The 14,316-nt window shown below is 39.2% G+C and overlaps 1 protein-coding gene across 3 annotated transcripts in view; it reads right to left on the bottom strand.

Moving 5' to 3' along the window:
• RAVER2 (ribonucleoprotein, PTB binding 2) overlaps nt 1-14,316 on the bottom strand; it is a 70,168-nt gene that overhangs the window by 9,539 nt on the left and 46,313 nt on the right. For 2 of the 3 annotated variants that reach the window (XM_059727912.1, XM_019489048.2), the window contains exons 7-11: nt 11,671-11,775; nt 11,389-11,500; nt 5,356-5,615; nt 2,239-2,350; nt 1,553-1,698 (exon numbers count right to left, since the gene is read on the bottom strand). In XM_059727912.1, coding sequence (XP_059583895.1) covers nt 1,553-1,698; nt 2,239-2,350; nt 5,356-5,615; nt 11,389-11,500; nt 11,671-11,775 — 735 coding nt within the window. The remainder of the gene's footprint in view (nt 1-1,552; nt 1,699-2,238; nt 2,351-5,355; nt 5,616-11,388; nt 11,501-11,670; nt 11,776-14,316) is intronic. The other variant, XM_059727911.1, reaches the window with a different exon arrangement.

Here is a 14,316-nt window from a genome sequence, read left to right as displayed (position 1 = left end):
GAATTGTGGTAGATGGGTCAGTATCAACCTGGAAGGGTGTGGGCAGTGGGGTCCCGCAGGGCTTGGTCCTTGGACCGATAATCTTTAATGTCTTCATCAGTGACTTGGACGAGGGAGTGAAATGTACTCTGTCCAAGTTTGCAGATGACACAAAGCTATGGGGAGAAGTGGACACGCCGGAGGGCAGGGAACAGCTGCAAGCAGACCTGGACGGGTTGGACAAGTGGGCAGAAAACAACAGAATGCAGTTCAACAAGGAGAAATGCAAAGTGCTGCACCTAGGGAGGAAAAATGTCCAGCACACCTAATGCCTAGGAAATGACCTGCTGGGTGGCACGGAAGTGGAAAGGGATCTTGGAGTCCTAGTGGACTCCAAGATGAACATGAGTCGGCAGTGTGACGAAGCCATCAGAAAAGCCAATGGCACTTTATCGTGCATCAGCAGATGCATGACAAATAGGTCCAAGGAGGTGATACTTCCCCTCTATCGGGCACTGGTCAGACCGCAGTTGGAGTGCTGCGTGCAATTCTGGGCGCCACACTTCAAGAAGGATGCGGATAACCTGGAGAGGGTCCAGAGAAGGGCCACTCGTATGGTTAAGGGCCTACAGACCAAGCCCTATGAGGAGAGACTAGAGAAACTGGATCTTTTCAGCCTCTGCAAGAGAAGGTTGAGAGGCAACCTTGTGGCTGCCTATAAGTTCATCATGGGGGCACAGAAGGGAATTGGTGAGGTTTTATTCACCAAGGCGCCCCCGGGGGTTACAAGAAATAATGGCCACAAGCTAGCAGAGAGCAGATTTAGATTGGACATTAGGAAGAACTTCTTCACAGTTCGAGTGGCCAAGGTCTGGAACGGGCTCCCAAGGGAGGTGGTGCTCTCCCCTACCCTGGGGGGTCTTCAAGAGGAGGTTAGATAAGCATCTAGCTGGGGTCATCTAGACCCAGCACTCTTTCCTGCTTATGCAGGGGGTCGGACTCAATGACCTATTGAGGTCCCTTCCGACCCTAACATCTATGAATCTATGAAAGTCAGATGAAAAGCAGAAGCTATTGCCAGGAAGTGATGGAGGAAGATTTTGGACAATTTGTCAGATTCTGAATTAAGCCCAGAGTTATGCACCAAAGTAGCACAGATGCTGAGACAGGGAAATGTGCCTAAGCTTCATTATTTTGTGTAGATCTGTACATCTTTTGTAATTAGTAATTTGTGTGTTACACCTGACACATGTTGCTGTAAAATTAAACTCGGAGAACCCTATGAAGCTGGAGCTCTAGGAGAGGGTGCACTTAAGCTACCAAGGAGTCTGGGTTAGTTGAGCCGTTTCCAATTTCTGGTTCCATTTCTGGGTAAGGGGAATACAGAGAGCACCTACCCTGAGAGTACATTAGGGTAGTACATTGCCCAAAGGAAGAAATCATGCTGCAGTCTGCTCAGACTGAGGGAACCTGAATACACACAGGCCCAGCAAGGGGGCATGTTGCTCCGCCACAGCTTTGAACATGACAACCAAGACCACCATCAGGGGAGGCAGTACTGCTAATTACATACCTGCGGATAATCCCCCTGCTGCTGAGAGCAATTCAAATAATTTTCTGTTGCATGTTGTGATATATTTCCCTGAGAGACACCAGCATCTAGCACATGGCTTGAAAGTCCAGTCTGCTGTTGAGCATTAGGGGCTTTACTGGCAATTGCTGTTCATAACAAAACAAATACACACAGTTGAGACATGCTGCGCTGTCATTTAGGGGCACAGTCTGATTTCTTTTGTGTTGCTGGCAACCCAGAACACTGCCATACAAAAGAAATTTGTTATCATGGTTTCACACATGTAACAATGTCACAAACCCAGAACACTGCCCTACAACTGAAATTTGTTACCACAGAATCACACATACAACTAACAACATATACACAGTGGTATGATTAATAGGAAGAGATTCATGGGAGATAAAAATGTATCAGAAATTCTAAACCAACATAACATCTCTACATACATAAAAAGAAGCACTAATATAGCCCCTGTTTTCCAAACAGAAAGTCAGCTAAGATGATAATTTATACCAATTTATTTTCCTCTTATTACAAGTTCTTTAAAAACAGAATCCAAGATGTTATCAGTGACAAATGTTGTGGTCATTGGCACCCTTCGGTTAACAGAGTAGCAGTTTACCATACTCTGCTCTAGAAAACTTTAAAGCAAAACTACAGGCATCTGCTGAATCACTGCTTACCTGAAAGACACATACCAGGCAACACACTTGCCAAATTCAAGTAGGGATTGGTACTAAGCCGGATTTCTTTTGGTGGATCCCCCAGCAGCGAGGTCTGTTTTTTTGAGGGAATCTGTAAAACATATAATATGTATGTTGGTATGTATTCAATATATTTTCTTTCCCTTTTTCAAAAGCAATGGCATGTATGTGTTCCTAGAGGACTTTAACTCACGGTTCTAAAACCAGAATCTTTCCAAATAAGTACAGAAGCAAAACATCTGAACGCATCGCTAAGATTTAATTTTTTCCTACTTGCCAAGTAGTTTGTGAGCAAAGTCTCTCTTTACAGTACAGACTGCTGATCTAGCAGTTGAAACCAAGGATTTCCTGAGTAAATTTAAAGCTCTACTAAAAATCCTCAGATTAATTAAATGAACTGTATGGACGTGACCAAACACTAAATTCAATTCAAGCCTCCTAGCCTCACAGCAAACCAAGGCCTGGTGAACTATGCTGTACGGAGGTGGAATTCTTGGGACATGCTAACACCTTTCTGATCAATCTACTTACTGGCTTCAGTAGTACTTGTAAAGAGAAAAAAAGAAGGATTGAATAAGTAGTTGGATTGAAGCACTGGGACATACCCACCCCCTCAAGACAGCAGAATTATATCAATATTTGAAACTATGATAAAAAGTTTATATGGTGGTGCTATGTCCTTCACAGGGGCAGACTGTCTGCGGAGGACAGCAGCAGTTGGAGGTGCAGTCTGATGGGCCACCGGGAAACACAAAAACAAAGAGCTGTATTGAGGGACAAGATCATTGCCCAGGGCTGATGGCTTTGAAAGTGATACCATTAGTGTCTAGGTAGGAAGAATCCTAACATTTTATGCATTAGCAAGAGAATTACTGATACAGCAGAAAAAATAAAGATTTGGTGGCTGGCTGTGGCAAATCAACTAGTTCATCTTACACAGGTTCTAACAAAAGTATCCTCAGCATCTGCCAGAAACAATTCTCTCTCCATCTGAGGGGGATGGCTTTCCAGGTAAGTCATGACAATGATTCAAGAAGCATTTACAGTTAATGATGGATAAACACAAAAGGAGCTGTTCTATGCTGAAGCATGCGTCACCTCTTGATCTCTAAAAAAAATAGAGTTGACCAAAAATCTACTTAGTAGGCTAATCACAGAAGCCTAAGTGACACTCCACAGAGATAAACTAAATGTCTTATATAAACTTTCTAAGGGCATAAGACCGTAAGGATGTTGAGGCCACAGAGAATTTGGGCTATGCAATTAAGAGTTTCCACCCATCTCTTTACCTACCACACCCTAAAATTCCTTATTTTCCTGGTAATCACAACTGGCACAACCTTTTGAACTACAAATTGCCTTTTCTACTGTTGACACCAAGTTATTCCAATTAGGTCAGCTCTGCATTTTTTAAAATTATAGCAAAAAAATTTTTAGGGAATATAATGATCACAGTAAATGGCATGTTGTCAAACCTCTCTGATAAAAAGAAAAGTCTGTAAACCATGAACTTCCTCTCACTCTACCACTACATTTCAATCCTATTCAAGAGAGGGCTTTATTACCTCTCTGAGTCAGCTGGTAGTTCAGTCTCTGTGCCCTTTCAAATGTTGGCCTCTGTTGATGCTGATAATGAAGGGAGCCAATTAGTGCCCATTCTGCTTAGGGACCCGTGACACTTGTTTACTAGGAACTGGGCTGCTGTCCACTGTCTCATTTTCAGAGACACTGGACAACTATCAAATGCTGTGGATGTCTTTATGATTACCACTGACAGGCTCATTTCAAATGAGAGAACATATCAGTCATCTGAAATGTGCAGCCTGCTGTGACTGATATTGCATTTTATTCTAAGTATATTCTATTATTTTGTTCCAAAGCTTTGAAAAAAATTAAAAATAGTATTTATCAAATTTCCACAGAATCCAAGTGCAGTTTTCAAAAATGGAAACTGGATGTCCAAATTCTACATCTGCATGCTTAAATTGGCATTACAGACACCAAGTATGAGTGTCTAAACACAGGATCTTAAGGCCCTACAAAAGCACTTTGGCTTAGAAAACTGGTCTTTGTGTCAACTGATGCAGAAAAAGAAGTAACTTTATTATAACATCTGTAAGAGAAGCTGTCCAAAGGAATGGGATGACAAACCTCAAAAACAACCAGCAGACTAGGTTTTAGCACATTGAATCATCTGCATTTTTAATGGTTTACTTATCTTCCTTTTCAGCCCAATAAAACGATGAAATTAAAATGCTGGCCACAACATGCTTAATTTGTAAAGCCCAACCCATTACAGTAAAAATGGGTCTAAAATGAAAAATAACTACATTCTAAATTAAATCTGTATGCATAAAGTTGTAATAGAAAACAGGTCTCAACAAAGCTTAGGTTCTGGTAAACTCAATTGCACTAGGAAAAAAGGGAAAAAAACCCCAAAATTGAATAATATAAAAATTCAGTCTTTCTGAAAATATTAAATGAACATGTGACTCCTGTTAATGTACTGATATCATATTTAGGGCACTGACAAGTACACTCATGTACAAAATGCTGTGAATGGATGGAAATTCTGAACAGGTTTTAATTAAGCATTTAAGTCTAGCTTTAATATTTTAATTCTGCACAAGGTATAAAAAAATAAATACTAAAACTGATCTGATATTAAGGAAAGTCCACTTGTAATTTAAAAGGATGCAGATTAGAAGGCCAAATTGGTTTCCTGAAGACATGTACTAGAGGAATTGCTCATCTTTAGTCACTGAATTCCATCACAAGTTGCTTTTACTGTTTCAAAGGGGAATTTCCTGTAGCCTCAGCAAGTCATCATTATGAGGTACAACTATGAAGACTAGAGTAATACAGAAAAACTCCTCTTTGTTAATTCATTTGGACAACCAAAATGAATTACTGTCCTTCTCCTGCGATTTGTAATTGAAATTCCTTTAATGTGCCTTACAATTCTATGATCCAGCAAACATTATAATGGAAATACAGAAAAAAGATAACTGTGGTTAGTTTTTAATTAAAGCAAAAAAAAAAAAAGCAGCAGCTGGGAGTGGGAGAATGCAAAACTCCATGTTCTGTTTTTCTTACCCCTGCAGCTGTATCAGTGCTTTTTAGCTGACTTTGCTGTTTGGGGGGTCCTCTCTGCAAGTCTCCAGCAGTGAGATTTGTTAAGCTCTGCAGATAAGCCTGAGACCCCGAGACAGCTTCTTCTGACAGTCCCGCTGTAGTTGATTGTTTATCCTGAGTGTTGTTTTGCCATGGTATAGCTTGTCCAATAATGTGCTGATTTGGAAAGAATGGAAACATGCCCATCCCTACTGCTGCTGCAGTTGGAGTCAGACTGGATGCTGCAGTCAACCATAAATGGAGAAACCTTTCTGTTAGACAAGATTTATCAGAACATTTTGCTTGTGGTTTTTATTAAGCAAAGAAAAAACACTGAAAAATCTATTTCTAGCTGTCACAGAACATTTAATCCTGAAGATGGTTGCCAGGGATGCTGTAATAATAAAAACTAGGAGCTGTCTTTAAAGATAATCTGAGAAAAGAAAACTGTAACTGTACTTGATCCTGCTTTCATTCTAAGCATTCACTGCAGTCATAAGTATTACATACTGACCAACATCTTGCTAACTTTTCCTTTTATGCTGCTCAGAAAAAATAGGAATGACAGCAACAGAGGCCCTGGAGTGCTAGTGGGCTCAGGAAAACAGCAACAATTTGCATAAGGAAAAGTCAACTTACAACCACAAGGGCTAGAAACTACTACTACTGTTAATAGTCAAGGGTTAAGTTAGTGGTCAAGGTCTCCTTGATCCTCAGAAACTCTCTTATTTACCATTAACCATGCACATTATTCAAACCATACCTAGAAATACTGAAAAATTAAGATATCTGTAATGACTAACTGGTAAGATAGGGTTTCTTTAGTGAGACCTGGCTGCAATACACATTCTACATTTCAGAACATAGGACCCCAAAACAAATGGGGTGAGAAGTAAAAAATTATATTATGCAGTGTCATCACTGACCTTTTCACAGACTACTGAGCCAAGGAATTTACAAACAAAACCTGTATCCATAAAACCTGAACATTAGATCTCTGCTCCTTGACAGACTGAGTACAAAGGAAGTCAAACAGAAAAGTCCATCCAACGTGGAGTAACAAACTTTTTTTTTTTTTTTTAAAAGCAGATTCTAAATAAAGAAATGCTTCAACCTTCCTAAAAATAGGCAATATCTGTGCAAGCAGAATATTAGCACCTGGCAAATACTCAACACTTGTCACCAACATAGATTTCTTGGTGTAAACAGTAGGAGAGAAGCTTGGCAGTGAGAAAAAAATTGCTGGAAGCCGATGGCTCTTAATTTGCACAAATCACTTACAAGCCGATGATACATCAAGAAGAGCCGGAAGAGAAAATGACTGCTCTTCACCTCACCTGGCAGATGTAAATCTATGACAGAATAAACCCTCTGTGCCAAACACAAAGGAAGATGGAAGAGAGGGGATCAAGATAAGAATCTTCAATGTACCATTGAATCAGATTCAAAGGAATTGTAAAATATATTATTTGAAGTCTATAAAAGGAGCTCAAATATTTAAGAGGTGCCACCTGGACCCTCAGGAAGTTATGGGCTACTCCCTTGTCAAAGGTTGGAATCAAGAGAAGGGAAGAGGGTTTTTAAAGTAAAATAGTACTAGTCAAGGAAGTCTTAGATGCAAACAGCAGCTTATATATTTTAATCAGCACATATTATTTGATCACGTGCATTGGAAGAGACACAGGGTAGGTAAACCACAAGCAGTTTTATGCTACTTTCTGGATAGAGTAAGAAGAGTAATTAGAGACAACATGTAGGATCAAGATCCCCACTCTCCCCCAATAACCACTTACTTATAATTTTAGGAAACTGGTTGTGTGCAACATGCCCACCAAACTTAGTGCATAAACCCTAGCTGTTGAGGAGCTGCGTGTGGCCCCAAACACTTCAGGGGGAACATGCAGTGCACCCAAGGATCACACAATCAGGCTGCAATCAAGACTTGAATGTACAATTACACATGAAAAAAGATCATGAAATACAGAAAGAAATCCAATTCCTGCACAGTACCCCATCTCTAATGCACCTGAAACCTTTCTGAAAAAAATAAATGCAAATTTGTGCTGTGATTCCATCTCAAGTTATGCAGAGTTAGGCCAGCTCCATTTCAGTCTGGGAGACCCTTCAGCAACTATCTACGTGCCATGGGAAGTAGTGTCAGGGATATATAACTGGTAGCCTTCCTTCTGAGTCAGAACTGAAGTAAAGTCCAGCCTAGTGTCACAGAACACCGACCTGGTCTATGCCCTTTTCTAAAATAAAGTGAACACCAACTGGCAATTTTTAGAGGAGGTGAGATGTTAAACCTGTCATCCTGGCCAAATTCAAATGTAGATAAATATGTTCTGGGCACCAAAATTCTTCCTGAACTTTCACTTGGAAATAGGATTCATCCTCATTTCCTGTCAAACTGCTGTGTAGAGCTGTTGGTATCATGTTCTACCCAGAGGCAGTTGTGTTTCAGAGGAAATAAAATGATCTCATGGTTAGTGTATACAACAGTTCTTTAAAGAGACACAGTCAACTAAAAAAAAACCCTCAAGAAAACATATTTTCCTGAATAATTTACCTCTGAATAAATATGAGTAAAATGTAAGAAAATAAAAGACATTTGAAAAGTCTCCCTATATATTTAGTTTATGCATTCAACAGCAATTTTTGTAGAGTCAGTTTATGTCCCCCTTTATTGTTACAATCAACAGTTGTTTGGATGGGACTTAAATAACAAAATTCTGGAAAAAACGGGAAAAACACATAAAAATGACTAAAGGACATATAGGCAGGTGTAGTATATGAAACTTTTTAATCCATGTTTTTAAATTAGTTAATGGACTTCAAGTTGACTGGGTCCAATTTGAAATTCATTGACTTATATACCTATACATAGATAGATAAATATACATCTATAGCTAGAGAGAGAGAGAGAGAGAAAAGAGAGAGAGATGTCTCTATATATGTAAAGATATTAGTGTTACAAGTAAAACTTTGACTTTCATTTTGTTCTTACTTCTTAGCTCTGAAGGAAGGAAGGAAGCAAAAAGTTCAGTTTCCATCTCTAAAACTTCCAGTTTGCTGAACAGCTCATCAAGTGAACAGTATTTCAGAAGAAAACATCACTGAAGCAAGCAAACAGAAGTTATCAACTTTCTCATACACAATGGGCACTGCTACAGCCTGACTAGTCAGGGATAAAATGAATCTCTGGCGCACTGCTGAAATTCCCCAATGGCATAAAGCTGGGAGGTACTGTCCATACAGAAAAGGGCTGGGATGTCATACAGGCAGGACTAAAAGCTCTCGAGACCTAGATCAACTGAAATGGGATGAAACTTAATAATACAAATTGTGATATCACAAGCTTAAAGCCCAGGTAAGAATGTCTACCACAAGTTGGGAACTCAGTTGGAAACAGCAGAAGGAAAGGTTGAATGTTGACCACAGAGGCTGAGGACAGACATGGGAGAAAAAAAAACAACACCCAAAACACAAAACATTGCTTTACTGGAAGAGGAATCACATCAGTTTGACCTGGTTCCCCAGCATCTGTATAGATCACATGTTTCCGTGGGGCTTTCTGGCACTTTTACCTAATAGCTGATTCAATCAAGCAAACAGCACTTTACTTTTAGCTCAGTGAGCCCCCACACCAAGCGCAGCACATACCCAAAAAAGGCACTGCGTCAGTTTGACCCGGCTCCCCAATGTTTCTATAGATCATGTGCTTCGGTGGGGCTTTTTGGCGCTTCTTTCCAATAGCTGATTGAATCAGCTTCTATAGTAGCCGACTGAATCAGCTATTCGATAAAAGCCCCAAAACGCCCCGCTGAAGTGTGTGATCTATACATATGCTGGGGAGCTGGGTCAAAATGACGCAATGCCTTTTCTGGGCAAGTGCTGTGCTTGATGCGGAGGTTTGCCAAATTGAAAGTGAAGTGCTGTTGGTCTGGGTTTTTTTCCCCACATCTGTAAGCAGCCAGAATGGCTTTGAGCTACCAATGTGAGAGGGCTGCAAAATAGGCAAATGCAATCCTAGGACGTATCAGGTGAGCTACTGTCAGTAGAAATATGGAAGCATTTATGTGAGTGTACAAGGAAGTAGTAAGAACTCATCTGGAATACTGAGTACAATTCCATGTTCAAGAAACAGATTTGAAGTAGAACACCTGCAGAGAAAATCTCTGGGATGGACATAACCCTTATACCTAGCGGTGTACCCAACTTGAGGCAGCCAGCCGATTTTGTGCGGAGATTGCAGGGCCAGCTGGCATTTTTGTGGGGTAATGGCAGCACCCCTTCCCCCACATCTCTGATTGGCCTAAGGGACTCAGTGGCCCCACCCACCTGATTGGCTGCCAGGGCTGTGCATTGCACACACAGCTGATTTCCACACCATAATTACTTGTAGAAGAAGCTTTGTGATGTTGAATATATATCAGATAAGAGTGTACAGGATCAATACTAAAAACCTATTTCAATCCTGATGTGAACAGACAAGACATTAGGAAAACTCATTAAAAACTAAGAAAGCCACTAAAATCAAACGATTAGGTTTTGTCAAAAACAAAAAGTTCAGTTCTACTAAAAAGCATTAAGATTAAGCCCTAAATAAAAAGGCATAGACTGAGAAAGAAAGACAATTGCTTCAAGTATTGAAAAATACTGAAAACCAAAGTAATATAAAGTAAAGCCAAAACCTTTTAATCTCATCTAGTATATCAAGACAAACAGAGCATAAGGGATTAAACAAAGTAAATCTACATAAGATTCATTCCCATTCACATATCTAGGCATGCCCAAAAGAAAATAAGATGTTAGCATCACACCACCAGCTTCTTTCATAGACATAGACATTATTTCATAGACATTAGGACTGGAAGGGACCTTGGGAGATCGTCAAAAACTTAAAAAACTAACAACTTATGGCAAGAAAAGTTTCCAGATCACCTGGAATAGTTAAAGAAAATACAAATCCTTTGCAGGATAGAGTGCTAATTTCACTCCATAATGAAGGCAGGTAAAACTAATTCTAAATGTGAACACACTTAGCTCTGAAGGGCTTTCAAGGTCTTTGAGTATAGCCTTAAACTGCAACCAAATTTTGTATACCTAAGATTTAACAGGCAAGATTAAAAACATGAATTCATCCATACAGCAGTATATTCAAATACAGATGGAATAGCCAGCTACCTACTTTATTTGTGTGTGAATATAATGTAGTTTTGAAAAACAGTGGCGTTTTTCTGCTAAAAAAAATTGTCAAAAACATTCTTGGCATGAAGTAGTTAATCACTGAGTCCGTTATGTTTAGCTTCTTCTTGGGATATATAGTCCATTCCTGTACACACTTTTTTTATTCTGCTTATTCTTTTTTTATTCTGCTTTCAATTACATGCCAGCTTGACTTAAGTCAGAAAACTTCATGGTCAGCTTGAATTAGTAACAAGACGTAAGAAAATGCGCCTGGGACATATGATCCTATTCTAATTATTCTAAATGTATTTGGATTTCAGTATTTAAGTCTACAAAATTAATGTGCATAGACAGCGCTCTTACAAAGTTTTATAGATTGAAGTGGATACCATTCAAACTCAGTACAAAGAAATATTAAATACATGGAAAGATTCTTGAAGAAGAGGATGGAGCCAGAAGGTCCATTTATGTAAACTTTGAAAGTTGAATGGATGTAGGTCCATTGTTTTTATTAATGCATTTTTATTAAAAGAAAAATATATTTAAGTTTATCCAAAAGGGATAAACAGAACAGCCACTGACTTTGTGCCAGCTCATGAAAGAAGCCAAAACAAACCTGTCAACACAGCAAATATCAATAGACTCCCTTTGTTAACTGCTTTTGTATTTAACATTGTTGTTTGGCTTGGTGGCTTCCTTTCCTTTTTATACAGGGACAAATGATAAAACTATGATTATCACTTTTGTCAGAGTAGGAGAGAGTTAGCTTTATATTTTCAAACTAGACATTTCTATTGGTATGGTATAAAATAAAACATCATTTACATGTATGAGCTTCTCCACGGTTTCCCATGCCTGCACTCATTGATGGTGTTGGCCCTATTCCCAATACAGTCTGAAGTAACATTGTTGGAGGCTCTCCAAGTAAACCAGGTTTCTATAAAGAAGAACAAAAAGTATTGTAAATAACTAAAATCATCTTCTTTTGGTTATCTCACAGACTCTCACACATACTACATGGTTCAAGGTTTAATAGACTAAAGCCCTATTTTCTTTATGAAAGTTCTTGAAAGGCCTAAGTGGTTGAAATTAAAATGACAAACTTACACTGTTAGTTTGAAGATTCTCAATCTTCATTAGCTGCCGCCGTGACAGTTGTAAATGGGAAGGATTCTGCAGTAGTAATGTAGGTGTGTTCCCCAAAACTGAGTTCTGCCAAATTGAGCCAAGAAGCTTTAGTTGACAAATGCAGGAAACACATTTTTTGAGGCAGACATTATACAGACTTCCAGGGGTGTAGGCTGTAGCTGTGTTGGTCTAAGGACACAGGCAGACAAGGTTCTTTGGGTAAATCTGATATATTTTTTTAGACCAACTAAATAGTTGGAAAAAAATTTCTTAGCAAGCTTTTGGATTTAAAAACCCTTTGTCAGGCTGAGAGATGCTTCCTCAGCTTGATGAAGGGTTTTTAAGCTTGCTAAGAAATTTTTTTCCGACTATTTAGTTGGTCTAATAAAAGATATCAGATTTACACAGAGAACCTTGTCTGCGTATTATATAGACTTGATATTTGACACTTATGTACATGGACAATAAAACATGACAAAAGGGATTTTTTTTCTACATCTATCTTTTTCTAAAGATACTGCACTCTCATCTTTCCACAGAACTCCAGCTTTGCTTCACTGGCACCCAAAGCTTCTAGATTATTCTGAATTCCTTTTATCCTTCCTTTTTTCCTTTCTTTTCCAGTCCTAATCTCCAACTGGGGAGGAAGGGTTTGAGGATCAGTATTTTTTTTAATTTACTGGCATTTGTGTTGTGCCTATAATGCTTTTATTTTCTATTACATGACTGCTTCCCACATGTTAGTGCATTATAAAGTTCTGTTGTGACTGGTAAGAAATATTATTTAGTTAATGCTATATAACATGAATTGCTACTCCAGAGAAGTCTCCACTGTCTCATGAGAAGTCTTTATTCAAGAAACACTCACAAGGCATGTCTATGAGACATACTACACAGTAGACTAATTAGCTGCACAGTAAACACCATGTGCCTACATGTGCACCCCTATAAGGCTGGAGTAAATTAATTAACACAGCAGCAGGGTAGGACCTGTAACTACCCTGCTGCGGAGTCTACACCTGCAACAGTGCAGGTGTAGACTCGCCTCAGCTGACTGGGCCATGAGGGTGCTTCAGTATGGTGGCTGCCTGTCAGCTGGCCCTGCGCTGAAGCAATGTTGTGCCCCAGCCAGTCCCTCCGCAGCATGTTGAGGTGGGGGGAGCAGCCCTGTACTGGCAGGCTGACCCCCCCACCCCAGGCCAGCTGGGGCTACTCTGACCCGGCTCAATGCGTTGCAGTCCTGGGTGCACATGAATACTGCTTCTGGGTGCCGTGTCAACTCAGTTTATTCATGCACATTAATTGCATGTGTTAAATGTACCCACAATTGAACAAGCTATTCAGGCTACTCCCAGGCTGTGGTCTTTGAACTGAATTTTGTGCAGCGTTACATTGAATACCTTTATGAACACCATTTGCACCAACAATCAAGGAACTTAAAATCATGTTGAGACACCATGATAGAACTTATGACAATAATTTGTAATATATATTTTTGGCTAGTGTGGTGGTCTAGAAGAAAATCTCTATCCACAATAGAGCAGACCACGTTATCATTTGTGTTAGTTATGCATATGCTTGAAAAATGTTTCCAAACAACATTTTGGCAGAGGTTCTCCAACATGATATGCCAGACAGAACATATGTTGCTCCAGATCTCAACAAATCTCTTTTGCTAACATCTTGGCATTCACAAAATGCACTCTGCAATGCAAGAATGGATATATGGAATTTTAGTAAGTACAAGCTCTTTCATTTCCTGAAATCCCCCACCCCTAACTAAAACACCACCAGCGATTGAAAACTGAAGACGAAGCTGAGCACAGCAAATAAGGCTTTGTTACCTTTTGGGTCTGCCAGAACCCTCTGCCTGACGCATGTTTTCAGAATTACAGACAGTACAGCTTATGTCCCTTTTGGCAGGGTCACAGAGCCGTAAGAACCAAACTCAGTACCCAACTATTTAGATGTTCAAAGAAAAAGTCCTTTTTTTAAAAAAAAATATACAAAAACGTCTATGCAAAAAACAAGGGATAAGCTGCATCTTAAAAGATCTGAGAATTACACTTTACATTCAAACATGGTTTACCCAACAAGAAAAGAGACAAATCTGGATTGTGTGTATATGAGTATTTGTTTATTTAGTCCACATACCTGCCCTAAACACCTGTCATTATCTATGGCCCGTGGTTGAAAATCTATCTTGGTGTTTTATTTATATATATAAATATAATAAATAGCAAATATGTTTTATATATACTGTACTTGTTTTGGTTACATTTTCTGTTACATAATCAGGAAAGAAAGTGCAGTGATTTAGTGACAAACTTCAGAAGACAAAGAAAAACTTGCTTGGATAAGTCCTCAAGAGATCCCAAGAATTAACTAAGGGTTGACTTGTTAAACAGCAGACACAGCAGAAAAAACATATTAAGTTCAAGTTTACAATATGTTCTATTAGTACATGAAGAAGTATCCACAGCAGCTAAGTTAAACAACAAAAACATTTAAATTCTGTAAATGGAAACACTGGTCATTGATTCATCCAGAGGGCTTCAAACTCGTCTGCTAAATCCTTGTCTTCATTACTTAATTATTTTTATGACCAATGTTTGGACATAATCA

Source organism: Alligator mississippiensis, chromosome 5 (assembly GCF_030867095.1).
Source record: "Alligator mississippiensis isolate rAllMis1 chromosome 5, rAllMis1, whole genome shotgun sequence".
Classification (NCBI taxonomy): Eukaryota; Metazoa; Chordata; order Crocodylia; family Alligatoridae; genus Alligator; species Alligator mississippiensis.
Note: the sequence above shows the minus strand (reverse complement) of the source record. Positions and strands in the feature narration are given on the sequence as shown.